At 47.6% G+C, this 17,942-nt stretch overlaps 1 protein-coding gene across 1 annotated transcript in view; it reads left to right on the top strand.

Annotated features, from left to right (window-relative positions):
- The window catches only part of LOC121168477 (glutathione S-transferase Mu 1-like), a 135,940-nt gene extending 120,994 nt beyond the window's left edge, over window positions 1-14,946 (top strand). Inside the window, exon 8 of the mRNA XM_040998648.1 lies at window positions 14,824-14,946. Within this exon, the coding sequence (XP_040854582.1) occupies window positions 14,824-14,913 (90 nt within the window). The 3' untranslated portion in view covers window positions 14,914-14,946. The remainder of the gene's footprint in view (window positions 1-14,823) is intronic.
- Window positions 14,947-17,942: the final 2,996 nt, after the last annotated feature.

The following is a 17,942-nucleotide window of genomic DNA, read 5'->3' as shown; positions in this document are numbered from 1 at the left end:
CGGGCACGCCTGCCCCTCTCAATCATGGTGGATCATGGTGGACCTGAGAAACGTGCTCAAGTCCTGCCTGCCCTGCAGTGGCAGCTCCTGCAGAATGAGCACATTGCCTCTGCACTCAGGCTCCTTGGCCCTGTGGCAACTTGCAGAGACTGTGCTGGAGGCTTCTGGGAGAGCCAAACCACTCCTTTCCCTGAGCCCCAGGAGGACTAGGCTGCCCAATGTAGAAGAACATTCAGAATCTTTGTTAGTGAAGGAGACAGAGCCAGTTGAATCTCCTCTGAAAGGCCCAGGAAGGAAATGAATAAACAGGAAACCTCCTGGCTCATAGGTTTAGGTAAAGAACCTGCTAGAGTTACAAGCTGTGCATGGGGAGACTGTCCCTTGCTGTTGAAATGTAAATGGCCCAAGCCTCACTCCCTGGATGCTTACTTGACAACCCTTTTTATTTGTAGTTTTCATTTCTTTTTTTTTTTTAATATATTTTTACTTTGAATTTTGAATTGTGTGGTACAGTTTTGTGTAGGTTGGGATTCCCCTCCAAACTCCCACCCCCCGTCAGATTTTTCCCATTTTGTTACAATAATGTAGTCCTTCGTAAGGAATCATGATTCTATCAGTCTCCTATTTAAGTGTACCCCGACATTGTTGGTACAGACAGTGTCAGACAGTCCAGCATCCCATTGTCTACACATTTCCAACAGTTTCATTGGGATTCCATCTTTCATCTGGAAGCAGGGATGCATGTTCCATTACACCCCCACATGTGTATATGATAGACTCCTGTACTCCATCACTGCACATTACCGTGAGAAGTCATGAAGCAAGGTCAACAACTGATATGAGTTAGAACAGCCACAACAACAATAACAACAACAACAACAAATTATAGTACCATGAGAAAAAAAAAAGCGCCACTGAGTAACCAACACATGAGTGACAAAAAGGAAACACAGAAGTCTCTTGGGAAAAATGATGCCCTCGTATAATTCATGAGCCCGTGATGGATTCAACTAGAGAAAAAAGATTATTTGGAATTGACCAAACCTAAATAAAAAGCATCAAAACACATGGGATACAGCCAAAAAAGCAAACAAAGAACAGTATGGATTGGACTATTGGCGTTACGTTTTCCATGTTGGTTTCCTTATATAAGAGAGAATATATGGTATTTGTTCTTTTGTGATTGACTCATTTCACTGAGCATAATGGTCTCTAGTTGGGACCACCTGGTTGTAAATAGAATAATTTGATTCTTCTTAATAGCTGAATAATATTCCATGGAGTAAATATACCACAGTTTCCTTAACCACTCTTCCTTGGACGCACATCTGGATTGTTTCCACATCTTTGCTATTGCAGATTGTGCTGCTGCAAATATAGGATTACAGATCCCCTTCTCACATGCAGATGTCACTTCTATTGGGTATATTCCTAGGTATATTCCTTTTTTAAAAGTCTGATGCTGTTAATAAACTTTGGGTATTGACCATCAGTCAGTAGTCCAACCTGTTATTATCGGCTCCATGCACCTAGTCCATTGCTGCAGGACAGCAAACAGCCCAGCCTTTTCCCTGGGAAAAGGCTTTGTCCTGTCTGCCTCTCCTCTCTCCTGGTGTGCACCTCCATGCCTCCATGCCTGCAGCCAGGGCAAGAATCCTTCTAGATCTGCCTTGGTGCTCATCAGTGCCTCACTCTTGTTTCCCCCTCCCCCCGCAATAAAGGACCAAAGAATGAATACACAAGTCTTATTTTTTTACTAGATCACTTGAAAACTTGTACTGGAATTGAGTATGGGGTAGGCAGGGGTACTGAGGAACCTGAGTGAAACATCCCATCTCTGCTGCCACTCCCTCCCCTCCCCCGCCCCGCCCCCCAGTCAGGAAAGGCCTGGAACTTCCTCTTACAGGGAAAGATCAGCAGGAGGTGAGCAGCAGCCCCAGCACTGCTGTGGTCACCTGCCGCCTGAGACCATCCAGGGCTGTTGAGGTGTTGGCCACACCTTCAGCTGGGCTGCCCCAGCACTGCCCACCCGTTTCCTAACTGATTAAGAGACCACCAATGGGGAACCTCTTACCTGTAGGTTATGCCCAATCAGGAGGGTTCGGGAAATGCTTAAAATCCCAAGACTCTTCCTCAAACCTTTGCTATCTCCCTCTCCCTCCCCTCTCCAGAGGCACCCCACCTCCTGGTTTTCTCTCCAGAGGTGCTTTCCCCTTCCCTCTCCCTTCCCTGCTCACCTGGTCCCTTCACAAATAAACTTTTCTGTCTGCATAAGATTCCCAGCTTTGTATTTCTATACTAAGCTGAGGAAAGAACCCACTGGACATTGCTGGTAACAGCCTGTGTCGCTGGAGAGTCCTGCGGCCCTCACCTTTCCTGCACCTCCTAACGGGACCTGCTCACGCTAACACAGCTGCACCCATGGTGACCAAAGGTCATCCTAGTCCTGCATCCCTCACCCTCAGGACCCCAGCTCCTGCTGCAGGGCTCCATCAGGAAACCAGGGCCCAGAGGGATTGCTCTCTTCCCCAGAGGACAGTATCCACTGGAGACTAGCTCCAGCTGAGCATAGAGCCAGAGAAGCATGTGTGGAGTCGTGCAGGAGACAGACCATTACAATTCAGTGATCATGGGCCCGGCGTGATAGTGTAGTGCTTAAGATCCTTGCCTTGCACACGCCGGGATCCCATATGGTCTCCGGTTTTAATCCCGGCGGCCCTCCTTCCCATCCAGCTTCCTGTTTGTGGCCTGGGAAAGCAGTAGAGGACAGCCCAAAGCCTTGGGACTCTGCACCCATGTGGGAGACCTAAAAGAGCTCCTGGCTCCTGGCTTCAGATTGGCTCAGCTCCAGCCGTTGCAGTCACCTGAAGAGTGTATCATTGGAACAGAAGATCTCCCTCCCTGTCTCTCCTCCTCTCTGTATATCCGCCCTTCCATTGAAACTAAATAAAATCTTTAAAAAAAAATTCAATGATAATAATGGATGACCGAAAAAGACTGTCTTCTTTATCTATACAGAAATTCTCACAAGCTTTTGTACACTTTTTAACATCATGGTCAAGTGGGTGTTTCCAAAGATAAGCCATTATCCATTCTGACCTTGCAGCCAGGAAAGCACATATTAATCAGTAATTCACTCCTACTACATTTCTCTTTCTACAACTTATCATTTAAAGGAGAAAATATCTCACAAAGGAAAAAATATGAAGATCAGAAACAAAAAAAACTTTAAACATAAATTCGCACTACAACCAGGGCTTTTCAACCCTGTAATTAGTTTGAAAGCATGTTTTATAATGTTAGCACAAACATGCTTGAGTTCTTTCAGCAATAGGGTCATGGGACTGGCCAAGACAGCATAAAATATTAAAGGCCCACTCACCAAGATGTTATTAATGACATTAGTTCCCAGACTTACATCAGTTACAGAGACCATCTCACCAGGGCAAACAACAACGCATCAACAGATTTCAGGATTTTTAAAGGGGTGGTGTCCGAGAAACTGCATTGAAGTAGCTGGAGAGACATTACCAGGCTTTGCCACACGACTAGGAGATTCTTGCAGCCTTGCCAGCAAAGGAGCCTTTCTCTTCACACCTCTGTGTGTTGACCCCAACTGCACCTGCACGGCTCCCAGCAAGTAGTACGGGGCTCCACCATCATTTCTTACTCATAGGTGATGGCACATCGTTGCTAAAAGCACCACTATTGAGCCCAGTGCTACTGCTCAATGACTAAATGCTCACCTTGCAAGCACTAGGATCCCATATGCACACCAGCTTGTGTCTTAGATGCTTCACTACTCATCCAGCATTCTGATGTGCTCACAGTAGTGTTGCCGTGGCCAGTCAGCAGATCAGCCCTGTCACCCTCTGGCACATGAATCTTGGCCCCTGGAACCTCGGCTGCCATGGAAGCACTCACAGGCTTCACTGGCATTAAAATAGCAAAAGAAACCACATGACCGCTACACCCGCATCCAGCCATATCCAAAGCCAGTCTACATTTCCAAAGAGTCACCCGGGCACACATCTGCAGCTGAGCAATCTTTCAGCATGAAACTGGAAGAGGTGACTCTTCCACTAATCTACAGACTCTGCTGCTAAAAACAAAGCACGTGATATGACATGATAAAAAAATAATAATTCTATAGTATCTTATCTCCAAGATACAGAAATTCATGAACTGCTTGAAAAGGAATAAAAAAGAATGATCTTATGGTGACTCGGCAAGACGTAAGAGAATACAAAAACAACTCAGTGGAAATAAAAAAAAAATTCAGAGATGGAATGAAAATAACAAACTAGGGTGGCATACCAAGTTAATCCTCTGCCTGTGGTTCTGGTATCCCATATTTGTGTCAATTTGTATCCCACAACTGCTCCACTTTCCACCCTACTTCCTACTTACAGATTGGGAAAGCAGCAGAAGGTGACCCAAGTCCTTGGGCCCCTAAACCCACATGGGAGACCCAGAAGAAGCTCTTGATTCCTGGTTTCGTATCAGTTCAGCTCTGGCTATCTGAGCAGTGGGATATCTACCAGCAGATAGAACATTTCTCTGGCTCTCCTTCTCAATATTATTCTGCTTTTCAAATAAAAACAGAATGATTCTTAAAAAAAAAAAAAACTAAAAATTTTTGTTGTGTAGATTCAATTTTTGAAACAAAAACACAGCCAAGAGCTTCAATTACCCCAGTAAGAGAGTAGGTCAGGCAGATAAATGAAATTCTTATTTTGAAGACAGATGTTTTAAAATAACAAAGGAGAAAACAGAACAGGTGGGAAAAATGAAGAACATCTTTGCGACATATGGAACACTATTTAGGGAATGAATTTGTATTACAGGAGTTCCAGAAAGAGAAGAGATGGAAAAATGCTTCAAAAGACTATTTAGGCCCAGCCAGTGGCCTAACGGCTAAAGTCCTCACCTTGAACCCGGGGTTCCCATATGAGTGCAGGTTCTAATCCTGGCAGCTCCACTTCCCATCCAGCTTCCTGCTTGTGGCCTGGGAAAGTAGTTGAGGATGGCCCAAAACCTTGGGACCCTGCACCCATGTGGGAAACCTGGAGGAAGTTCCTGGCTCCTGGCTTCAGATCGACACAGCACCAGCCATTACAGCTGCTTGGGGAGTGTGTCATCAGATGGAAGATCTTCCTCTCTGTCTCTCCTCCTCTCTGTATATCTGACTTTGCAAGAAAAATAAATCTTAAAAAAAAAAGACTAAGTATAAAATGTTTGAAACAACAAGTCTTAGGAGGAAAAGCCATGTTCATGTGAATGAAGCTTCAAGGAGGCTCAATGATTCAGCCTAAAGAGGTTCTCTGTGAGACACATGTCACCAACCATGAGATCTGAAGGTACTCGACCACACAGATGGCAGGAGAATGCCATAGCCCACTTTTAGCAATGGACAGACTATCCAGACAGAACATCAGCAAGGAGGAGGGCAGAGCTAAGTTGTGCTTCAGACCAAGCGAGCCTGACACGCGTTTACAGATATTCCACGTAGTTGCTGCAGGATACGCATTCCCAGCATCAGCACGTGGCAATACCCCCAGAATGGATTTATGTTAGGCCACAACACAAATCTCAACAGGTTCACAATAATGGAAATCATACCAAATATCTCTTCTGAACACAATGGAATGGGACTACAAATAAATAACAAGAGAGTGTTTTGAAAACTATACAAATACGTGAAACTTGAACAATATGTCCTTGAATAACAAATGAGTCTAAAAGAAATGAAACTTGAGATCAACAAATTTGGTAAGACAAACAAAATGGAAACACAGCATGTCAAAATCAGTGGGATCCAGTAGAAGTATTTTTTAGAAGGAAGATTACAAGAAAAAAATCAGGATTATAATAAATAAACAACCTTTCTACTTCAAGGAAGTAGAAAAACAAGAAAAAACTAAGACCAAAATTAACAGGATGAGATAACTAACCAGAAAAAAGCAAAAGAAATAAAATCTAGACTTAAGAATATTGGAGAGTCAGTTATTCGAAAAGATAAATAAAATCCTCAAACCTTTAGCTTAACTAATAAGGAAAAAGGGACTATCCAAGTAAGACGGAAACCAAGACATTGCAGAAGTAGTACTGTTAACACATCCACAACTGTAAGTGCTGTAAAGATTTGGTGCAATCCCTATTAAATACCAGTGATCCACCATACAGAAATAGAAAAATCTATCTTTAAAGTCACATAGAACTGCAAAAGACTTCATAAAATACTTGTTTCATTTGAATGACAGGATTACAGAGCAGGAGAGGGGAGTCAGAGATCTCACATCATTGGTTTACTCCCCACATGACTGCAAAGATTGGGGTTGGGGCAACTTGAAGCCAAGAGATTCATCTGGGTCTCCCATATGGGTACAGGTCCAAGCATTTGAGCATCTTCTGCTATTTTTTCCAGGAGCATTAGCAGGGAGTTGGATCATAAGTGGAGCAGCTGGGACTTGAATTGGGATACGGGATGCCAGTGCCTCAGGTCATGATTTCCCTAACTGTGCCACAATTTTGGCCACCAAGGCTTTTTACAATCAAAATGATATTAAGTTTAAAAACAAACAAACAAATAAACAAAAAGTCCTCACCTTGCATACACCAGGATCCCATATGGGTGTGGGTTCATGTCCCAGCACCCCACTGTCCATACAGCTCCCTGCTTATGGCCTGGGAGAGCAGTCAAGGATGGCCCAAAGCCTTGGAACCCTACACTTACATAGGAGACCCAGAAGAAGCTCCCGGCTTCAGATTGGCACAGCTCCAGCCATTGTGGTCACTTGGGGAGTGAACAGTGGATGAAGGATCTTTCTCTGTCTCTCCTCCTCTTTGTATATCTGACTTTCCAATGAAGATTAAAAACAGAACAAAATAAAAACAAAAACGAAAAACAAACAGGCTATTGCCATGAAAATGGACACCTTGACCCACGGGACAGAATAGAGAACACAAAATAAATCCATATATGGTCAACAGATTTTTGACAAAGGAAACAAGAATAATGGGATAAAGGAAGTCTCTTCAACAAATGGTGCTGGGGAAAGTGGATATCCATAAAGAGAAGAATAATAGCAGACATACCCATCAGTCATTCTAAAAAAAATCAACTGATGATGTGCTAAAGCAAGTAAAGCTACCGCCTGCAATATCGGCATCCAGACAGGTGTGGGTTCAGGTTCAAGTACTGCTTTTCCACTTTCAAACCAGAAACCTGCTTATTGCCTGGGAAGGCCATGGAGGATTGACCCCCTGCACAAATTGAGTATGTTGAAGAGAAACCTTCACTTCCATGTTTATTCACCTTAGTCAAAGTAAGGAACTGACCCTAAGTGTCTGACAACAGATATTCAGATAAAGAACCCATGACATTACATGAAGTGCAATCAGCCAGGCCCGGGAGGTAAACATTGCACAATCTCAGAACAGAGTGAAGCAGTGGCTCCCCGGATTCCGCATACAGGAAGGACAGGGAGGGGCTGGCATAAAGAATGGGTTCTGGTATCCTACTGTGCAGCAGGGTAGCTTAGGTCACGCTGCCCTGCATGCTTCCAAAGAACTACAAGAGAGAATTTTGAATGTTCTCATCACAAAGACATTGCTTGAGGGTGAGGCTTTCAAAGTGGTGCTCTGTGTGGTGGCCACAGGATGAGGCTCCTTCTTCAGACAACCACCCAGTATCCCTAGTCCCCACTGCTCCCGGTTGCTTTTCACAAACCCACCTCCCCCACTGCTGTGATCCCCCTGGCTTGCTGGACTGGCTTTAGAGAGCAGGTGGTCCAGGGCTCCCTCCTGTAACACCTGCTCCTCCCCCTCCAGCAGGAGCAGCCCCTCGAAGCCCTGCCCCCTTGGCCAGCATGCTCTCATTTTCTGCTCTCTCCCTCTCCACTCCCATCTCAGGGCACAGAAACACTATTATGCACCCATGTTGCCAAGTCCCTCCCTGTAGTTCCCACCTGACTCTTAGTTTTTGGTAGCCAAGCCATAGGCCCCTTGAGGGATTTCTGTTTCTGGGGCAGGTGTGTGGCAGGATCTCAGTCACAGAGTTTTCAATAAAGGGCTGACTACCAACATGCTCATGTCTGTTCACTGTCTTTTAAAATTCTCATTCTAATTATGATTGGTCTTATTTACAAAGTATTTCTTCTGCTGGATGCAGGAATGCTATCTTTCTAGATCAAAGACATATAAATATCAGAGTGAGAAATTCTTTTTTGTTGTTGTTGTTAAGATTTGCTTTTATTTGAAAAGCAGATTTACAAAGAAAAGGAAAGATGGAGAAGTCTTCCATCTGCTAGCTCACTGCCCAAACAGCCACAAAGGCCTCAGTTGAGCTGATGCAATGCTGGGAGCCAGGAACTTCTGGATTTTCCACACAAGTGGAGGGTTGCATAATCTTAGGCCCCCTTCGCTGCTTTCTTATGGCACTAGCAGAGAACAAAATTGCAAGTGGAACAGCTGGGACATGACCAGCACCCATATGGGACGCTGACACCACAGGGTAGAAGATTGGCCTGTTGCGCCATGGTGCCAGCTGCAGAATGACAAAGCCCTTTTGTGGTGTTTTTCAAGATGCAGAAAAAAAAAACCTTCTATTTCTATTGGTCCATGATTTAGTCCGTGATTTGGGAGAGGGTTCTAGGGCTGTAAACAAGCTGCCTAGTGGCCGGAGAGGGAAGTCAGGCACAAACTTGGATAGCAGGACATGCAGGAGACCTCCTCAAGGCTGCTGAGCTTCAGCAACCCCTAGTGTTGCTTGAGGGTGAGGCTTTCAAAGAGGTGCTCATCCAGGCTGGCCAAGTAGTGCCATCAGCCTGAGGAGTTTGATCTCTTCATCCAGGAAATCACAGAGAGGAGAGTCTATGTGGGCAAAGCCAAGGCATGCACTTAGGCAGATTCCATGGTGTCATGGGTTTTGCCCCACTCATCTTGGGATGGCTACTACACACCTTGAAAGAGGGCAGGGCCATGCGAAGCTCATGGGGATGTACAGAGAGGAACCTGGGCCAGGACTGAGTGTGCTTAGAGAAGCAGCAGGCAGCTGGTGGAGGGAGAGTGGATGTCATGTCTTGGTTCCCTGGATGAATGGCTTGCCCTCTCCAAATTGCTACTTGGCTGTCATCCCAGGGTCAGTTTGTTTGATAATAGCAAAACCTACCTCTTCAGAGATTCGAGAATGCTTGTTCATTTTTCTGTTTTCCTTTTATTTAAAAGGCAGTGCCTCCAGGCCATGGTCACTGCTGCCAAGCGGCGACCAAGTCCTAGGTGATTTCAGGACCGAGAGACCTCTTCCCTCAGGGTAAGTACACCATGAGGGAAGTTTGGGAACTGGATTAAGGCCCTGGCTCTGCCCTGCCGCTATCATCTTGCAGCAGGAAGAGCCAAGACAGTGTTCCGCCTTGCGGCTGGGGTGAAGGGAGCCTACTGCAGCTGGCTGCTGCAGGTGGTGCCCAAGCCAGGCCAGACCCAATGCTGGGTCACTGATGCCAAGTGGTGACCAATGCTGGGTCAGGCCAGGATCACTGCTGCCAAGTGGTGACTAAGTCTTAGGTTTTTGGCAGCCAGTGTGTCTATTTGACACCAGGCTCTACCTGCTGGCCACCCGGCAGCAAGCTCTGGGGTTTTTAGGTTATGTAATTGCTGCCTAGAGATATCCATGGATAAGTCCAGTGTGAGTATAGGTTAGGAATGAATTCTGGGTGATTCTCAATGACAGGGTCACAGAACTTACTGGCAAGTGTGGGGACTGAGATCTGGCAGTTTGGAGGAGAGAGTCCATAAGATCTATTTGGGTCAGACTGATTCACCAGCCCAAATGGGAATCCTGAGATGGGTTGCTAGCATAGAGCATCACTAACTGCCACACACCAGTCCACATGAAAGCTATGGCTGGGGTCCTGTCTGGCAGGGATAGGTACTAGAACATGACTGAGTGGTGGAACAGGGAACAGGTCACACTTGGCAGGGTCAAGACACTAACCAGCACATGACAGAACCAGGCCCAGGGGTAGATTCTATGGGGGAAATGTGGGCCCAATTCTGTGGAAATGCAAGTCCCACTGGTTAGCTCATGAGTTGGGATGGTGATGGCTGTGCTAGGTGTGACATGGAACCTGCCATCACTTACTGGTAAAGGAACCGACAATAGTGTGGGCAGGTCAAGGCAGCAGCACCCGAATGTGCATCCTAAAACAAGATGTGGGGTTGGCTGAGCTGCAACTGGAAGAGAGTGGACTAGGCAGGGCTGAGCAAACCTTAACTCACAAGGAAAAACAGATATCAGGATGGAGCACAGGTCATGCCAAGCTAGGCTCTTACACTAACTGGTCTGCATGAGCCAGGGATACTAGGACACAGCATCAAAGGCAAAGGCCAAGACAGGTGAGGGGCTAAGTCACCTGGTCACAGCAACCATTGGCATGCATGTAATCTAGGGCTGGGAATAGACTGTGTTGGGGAGCTGTGAGAGTATATCCTTGCTGGGTTGGGGTTCCCACGGGAGAGTCCTGGGGCCAGAGTGGGGGTTGCATTCTGGTCTGGATATGGCTGCAATCTCTCTTGGCACAAGTGTGAAATGGAGCTGGGAGCACCTAACCAGGCTAGATGCCAGCACTATCTGGTGCTCTGGAGGACCTGGGTAGATAGATATAGGCCAGACTAGGCTAGATGTCTGCCCCTACTGAGCCATGTGTGAACTGTGTCTGGGTATGGACGAACCTTGGCTGTGCTGAAACATCCAACAGTAAGAACCAGAATGGGTTGAAGGCTAGTAAGGAAAGGTCACTGTTCCTGCTAGTTCACTGCCCAAACAGCCACAAAGGCCTCAGTTGAGCTGATTCGATGCTGGGAGCCAGGAACTTCTGGATTTTCCACACAAGTGGAGGGTTGCATAATCTTAGGCCCCCTTCGCTGCTTTCTTATGGCACTAGCAGAGAACAAAATTGCAAGTGGAACAGCTGGGACATGACCAGCACCCATATGGGACGCTGACACCACAGGGTAGAAGATTGGCCTGTTGCGCCATGGTGCCAGCTGCAGAATGACAAAGCCCTTTTGTGGTGTTTTTCAAGATGCAGAAAAAAAACCCCTTCTATTTCTATTGGTGACTTGAGTAGGGCTGGCCCATGGACCACCAGTATGCGCAAAATCTGGCAATGGGAGAGGTTCTGAGGCAGGAGCCTGGGCAGCTCCTCTGTTGGGAGACAGTCCCTGCAGACGAGCACAAGAACCACAATAGGGAGCAACCCAGACCAGACCAGAGAAAGATATCCGCTGGAATACATTTGGCACAGGTTGGGGGCAGGCCAGACTGAACCAGTTTGCATCACCCGCTGGCAAATCTGAGCATCAAAACAGAGTGTGGGTCAGGCCAGGTTTTGTCACAACACATACCAGTGCACATTACAGAAAGCCAAGGTAGGGTGAGCCATACCAGTTGTGGCTGTAGTGCCCAACCAACACACATGAGAACCAGGGAGGGAGGGGGCAAAGCCAGCAGGGGAATGTGGAGGGCTCCCCTGCTGGACAGCCACTCCCACTGGAGAGTGAGTTGGGCTGGGGGTCCACCAGACCAGGCAGGGCTACAGTACCTGTGGGTCTTAGGTGAGCTAGATCATGAAAAAGCCAGGTTGGGCTGACTGTTCCTACTGGTGCAAGCATAAATTAGAGTGTGTGAGGGTTGTTTGGGTTTTGCTGCAGCATCAGCCGCAGAGACTGGTACTAGGGGCTAAATTTGTCAGGTTAATCTCCAGAACCACCTGCAGAATGCATAATCTGGGAGTGAGAGTGGCCTAGTAGGGAAATAGTGGGCACCTCCCTCTTGGGTTACCACTCCCACTGAAGAGCATGAAAACCAGGACTGGGGCAGGGGTGGCTAGATAGAACAGCACCCACCAGTATGTGTGTGGGCTGGATAGTGGGATTGGTTGGGTTGAACTGGGCTTCAATGCACATTGGCATGTATGAGAGCTAAATGGGATGTGGGACAGACTGAACAAGTCTGTGGTACATACTGAACTAGGGTAGGGGGCAGGCCTGGTGGGGGTTATGGGGAGTCGCTCCAACTAGACCGCAGCTCCCACTGGTTTGCATGAGGGCCAAATATGAAGTGGGTAGGATCAGGCTGGACTGCAACACCCTTTGGTTCATGTGCAAGACAAGGCTGGAAACAGAAATGACCCAGCAAGTGCAACTACCAGCATGTGCATAAGCTGATTGGGGCAATGGACTGTGCCAGATGCTGTACTAGCAAGCACACACGAGAATCAGGTCTGGGATCATCTCAGATGAAGTTTCTTTGGAGATTCCCTCCAACTGAACTGCTGATGTCAGAACCCCAACCATGAAGAAACTATGTCAGCCAGTGGATTCTGAATAGGTTTCATCGTGCTTGGAACAGTGAGATCGGCAGCAATTCAGAACAGTTGAACTATCACAACTGCTGGAGTAGGACCCTCAGAGCATGCCCCATATCAAGGACCTGGGATGAGGGGGAGGCTGGGTGGAGCTTCTCCCTTTGTTTCTCCCCTGACCCCAAATACAAAAAAAAAAAAAAGATATTAGTTTGGAAACAATGGTCTTACCCACTTTCCTGTAGCCCTTGACCCTTTATACCCTAATCAACAATGTAAAGACTATCAAAATAAAAATACATATTAAAAAATAAGAAAGAAAGAGAAAGAAAAAAAAGAAAGAAAGAAAGAAAAGAAAGAAAGAAAGAAAGAAAGAAAGAAAGAAAGAAAGAAAGAAAGAAAGAAAGAAAGAAAGAAAGAAAGAAAAGGGAGAAAAGAAAGAAAAGGCGGAGACCCAAAGAACGAGGTTCAGAGACAGAGCAGGTGATCTTCCATCTGCTCCTTGTCTCTCTAAGTGCCTGCAACAGGAAGGGCTAGCCAGGCCAAAGCCAGGAGCCTGGGACTCGGTCCAGGTCTCCCATGTGACTGGCTCAGACCCAAGTACTGAAGGCATCTTCTGCTGCCTCCCAAAGGGGACGAGAGCAGGGAGCAGAAACCACAAATGCAGCGAGGGCTCAGATCCTTTACACCCTGATGTGGGATGCTGGCACCCCAGAGTCTTAAGTGCTGGAAATATGAGGTGTTAGCCCCACTGATTCAGGCTGGAGTCTGTTTCCTGTCCCACTCCCCATCAGAGGATTTGTAGTCTCAGCAACTATCATCTATGCCCCTGGCCTGGGTTACATGGCCTTGGAAGAGCTAACATGACTAAGAGAGGAAGGGTAACAGTTGGACTGCAGCCAATGGCCTGAAGGGAACGAGTGGCCCTGTGTGTCCTTGAATACTTGAGAAAGTCTCTGTGTGTGGCTTGGCATTGTAGCATAGCAAGTCAAGCCACCACCTGCTGCACTCACAGCCCATATCAGAGTAGCCACTTCAAGTCCTGGCTCCAAGGTCCCTATCCAGCTCCCTACTAATGTCCCTGGGAAGCAACAGCTGATGCTTAATCACTTGAACTTGTGCCACCCATGTGGGAAACCTGGCTGGAGTCCAGGCTTCCTGGCTTTGGCTTGTCACAGCCCAGGCTGTTGTGGCCAGTTAGGGAACAAAGCAACAGTTGGAAAAATCTCTCTCTTACACACACACACACACCCTGCTCCTCCTCTCTGACACTGTCTTTCAAGATACACATCATAGGGGGGGAAATTACATTCGCACTCTCTGTCCTGGCAATGTGGTTCATGTTACTTGTGGCAGAGCTGGAGATGAGGTAGGCTGGAGCACAGTAAGGATGAGCTCCGGCACCAGGTAAAGATTCTGAGTTTTCTATTTTCCTAGGAATAATTAGAGCTCAGTCCAGTAGGTGCTTTCTGGGTCACTCACCTGAATCCACATTATGCAGGTTTTACAATGTCACTGAGTAATGTCTGGGCTCTCTTCTACACATCAAGGACATTGTCCTGCTAGCAACACACACACACACACACACACACACCATTGTATGCAAACCCAGCCAAGCCAAAAACTGGCCCATGAAAGGGAGGTCTGAGCAGATAGGGCTTTTGGAAGATGGAAGGGGCAGTGCAGCAGAGAGCCAGGCATGGTAGGCAGACACAGCCCGGCAGCTCCCAGCCATGAGTCATCACTAGTCACTTGAGCATGAGGCGCTTAACCTGCCTGTAGCTCAGCTGCTCTGAGTTTCTTTTTTAATTCATTTGGAAAGAGCTCTCTCTTTCTCACACACACACACACACACACACACACACACAGAATTTCTGCCATCCACTGTCTCCCTCTCTGAATGGTCTCAGCAGCCAGGACCTGGCCAGGCTGAAGCCAGGAGCTCAATCTAGCCTCCCATGTGAGTCGTGGGGACCCGAGTAGATGAGCTATCTCTGTTGCCTACAGGATGTGCATTAGTCTGGAGCTGGGTGGGAGAGCAGAGCAGATGCTGAAACCCAGGCACTGTGAGAGGGGATGGGATGTCCCAAGGGGTGGAGTCATGCCGTGCCATTGCCTGGTCCTTAGTTCCTTTCTGATGAATGGTGATAATGGGGCTGAGCATCAGATTTGGGGAAACAGTTTCCTAATCCTGAACAGTCACCCGCAGTGCATGTAACATACCTGCTGTGTGCCAGGTACCCTCACTGAGCTCTTAGGAAGCAAGGACATTGGCTGAAGGTCCCTGAAAAGTGAAGTCACCAGGGCTGTGGCCCCTCAGGAGACTGTGTCAAGCTCCAGCCCTGGAGCCCCAGGAGGGCTCCTGTTGGGGTCCCACTGTGCCTGGGCTGCCTAGGGCTGTGGGTGGGTACCCCAGTGGGGTGCAGGCCCTGAGCTCTGTGCTTGTTCCCACTCACAGGGCCTGGAGAAGATCTCTCCCTACATGAAGTCCAGCCGCTTCCTCCCAAGACCTGTGTTCACCAAGATGGCCACTTGGGGCAACAAGTAGGGCCATGAGAGGCCAGGAGACAGGAGGAGCCGTGTCAGCCTGCTACCCAGAACCTGGGTGGCAACTGGTCCCCCTGTGTCCCTGGCACTGCCTTTTTCCTCTCACTCCCTTCTTTTTTTTTTTTTTTAAGATTTATTTTATTTTTATTGGAAAGGCAGATAGAGAGGAAGATCTTCTGTCTGATGATTCACTCCCCAGGTGGCCACAACGGTTGATGCCATGCCAATCCGAAGCCAGGAGCCTCTTCTGGGTCTCCCAAGTGGGTGCAGGGTCCCAAAGCCTTGGGCCGTCCTTGACTGCTTTCCAAGGCCACAGGCAGGGAGCTGGATGGGAAGCGGGCCGCCGGGATTAGAACCGGCGCCCATATGGGATCCTGGACGTGCAAGGCGAGAACCTTAACTGCTGCGCCATCGCGCCAGGCCCTCTCTCTCCGTTCTTATCCTTAAAGCCTTTTGCTTCTCTTTCCTCTACCTCCTTCCTGTTCCAAAAATAGCCTCCAGCCTCTCTCTCCCCGCCCCCATGCCAGGGAGTTCCTCCTTGCCTTTACTGTGTTCAGTCTGTCAGTAGCTGTGTCTACTCTGAGGAGCCCGACTGGATCCCTGGCCTGGAGGTCCATCCCAGGCTCTTAGAGCCCTGCCAGCACACACAAGACCTGGGGCTGGGTTTTTCTGGTAGGGGAATTTCAGAATTTTCTTGCTGGACCACTGCTTCTCCTGGGAAGCATGAAGGCTGGAATTGGGGTATGCAAGGCTGGACTGGGCTGCTATATTCACTGCTTTGCACCAGAACCAGAATGGGTGCCGGCCAGCTGAGCTAGGCCACAGCATAGCCGTAAAGTGCTAGAATTGGGTATGAGCCATGTCAGGCTGGACTGCAGTACTCCCTGGTAGGTGTAAGATCCGGGGCTGGGAGCAGCCCTGGCAGGGGAACTGTGAGCATGCCCCACTAGATGGTACCTCTCACTGGTGAGCACAAGAACCAGGGCTGGAAGTAGAACAGGTTGAACAAGATGGCAACATCTGTTGGCATATGTAAGGGCTGAGTCTGGTAATGGGTCAGGTTGAGATAATCTGCTTTATTCTTCTAAAAATGTTTTAATTATTTTCATTTGAAAGGCAGCTTTTATAGGGGAAAAAAGAGAGTTAGAGAGAGAAGGTCCTCCATCTGCTGGCTCAACTCCCCAAATGGCCCCAATGGCTAGAGCTGAGCTGATCTGAAGCGGGAAGCCAGAAGCTTTTTCCAGGTCTCCCATGTGAGTGCAGGGTCTAAAGGATTTGGGCCAGTCTCCATTGCTTTCCTAGGCCATAAACAGGGAGCTGGGTCTGAAGTGGAGTGGCCAGGACATGAACCAGTGTCCATATGGGATGCAAAGCACCATAGGTCAGAGAATTAGCATGCTACACCGCTGTACTGGTCCTAGTCACTTATATTCTAACTTGTGGTGACAATTCATATTTGGTTTTTTTTTTTTGACATTTATTTCTTTGAGTAGATGACATAGATGTCAATATATGCTCTCAGTGTGGCATGTCTAATCATGCTGTTGAGCATGTGGATTTTTTTTTCTTTTTTAGAAAGATGTATTTATTTTTTTAAAAAAGGCAAGTTACTCAGAGAGAAGGAAAGACAGAGCTCTTCCATCCACTGATTCACTCCCCACGTGATCACAACGCCAGACTTAAACCAATAGAAAGCCAGGAGCTTCTTCAGGTCTCCTATGTGGATGCAGGATCCCAAGGACTTAAGCCATTCTTCACTACTTACCTAGGCCATAAGCAGAGAACTGTATGAGAAGTACAGCAGGAGGACACAACACCTACATGGGCTGCTGGAACCACAGGTGGAGGACTAGCTCGATACACCATTACACCAGATCCCATGTAGATTTCTTTTTTCTTAAAGATATTATTTATTTGTATTGGAAAGGCAGAGTTACAGAGAGAAGGAGAGACAGAGAGGGAAAGATCTTCCACATGCTGGTTCACTCCCCCAAATGTCGGTAATGGCCGGAGCTGAGTCAACCCTGAGGCCAGTGAAGCATATTTAATTGAGGATTTTAGGACATGGTAACTGGCTTTAAAATAAGTGCTTCCCCAATTTTTGGTTCCCATATCCACCTAAGTCCCCAGAGGAAACATGCAAGTCAAAGTGTAGGAGATTGTTTACTATTTTAATGGATGGTTTGCTCACTCTCTAGGGAGAATACATTTTGGGCCCCTACGGAACATCTGTACCTCCTGCTGTACTGGAGGGCCACAGTTTCCTCCTGTGCCTTTTCTGTAGGGTTGCAACAGTACCTTGATGTTCTGCCTTTCCCTTTGCTGATAGTTGATGTGTTGTACATGATTCCACCCTGCAAACCACCATCTGTGAGTCACTCTGCTTATAAACCTCCCTATGTAAAATTCTCTACTTCTCTGTTATCTCTCTAGGGCTTAATAATTTTTCAAGAACTATTGGCCACAGGTGCAGACAGCTGAGTGGGATGGTGCCCTGGGGAAGGGAGACTCGGTGGGCCTTCAGGCTTTTCCTGGCCTGAAGGTTTTCTTGCCCAGCATAGGTGTGTTAGCTGGGCCGTGTGGTTGCCTAGAAGAGAGCCTGGATAGCTCGGGCCACCCAGCAGCGTGCTCTGGGAGTTTGGGGGTGTGGATTTGCAGGGGGAATGGATGATTGCACAAGTGGAATTGGTTGATGACCTATGGGTTTATGGCCAGGTGAGGACTTACTGTTGATGGACTTCCATGGATAAGACCACTGCATGTGTATTTAAGAGAAGGGCTGAGACCAAATAGTTTGAAGGGCGGAACAGGAGGGCCTTTAATGGTCAGGCCAAAATACAAACACACATGAAAGACCTGAGCTGGGGTAGTGAGCTTCGACCATCATTGAGTACCACTCACTGGCACACACTAAGGTTAAGGCTGGGGTCTACCAGTGAGAGTCAGAACAGAGGGCAGGTGACGTTCAGATGGGCCATGACAATAGCTAGCACGTAAGAGAAATGGATCTGGTAGCAAAACCTGTGGGGG

The sequence above is a fragment of the Ochotona curzoniae genome, unplaced genomic scaffold (genome assembly GCF_017591425.1).
Source record: "Ochotona curzoniae isolate NIBS_2020 unplaced genomic scaffold, NIBS_Ocur_1.0 scaffold_1037, whole genome shotgun sequence".
Taxonomy (NCBI): domain Eukaryota; kingdom Metazoa; phylum Chordata; class Mammalia; order Lagomorpha; family Ochotonidae; genus Ochotona; species Ochotona curzoniae.
This window is presented reverse-complemented; position numbering and strand designations above follow the sequence as displayed.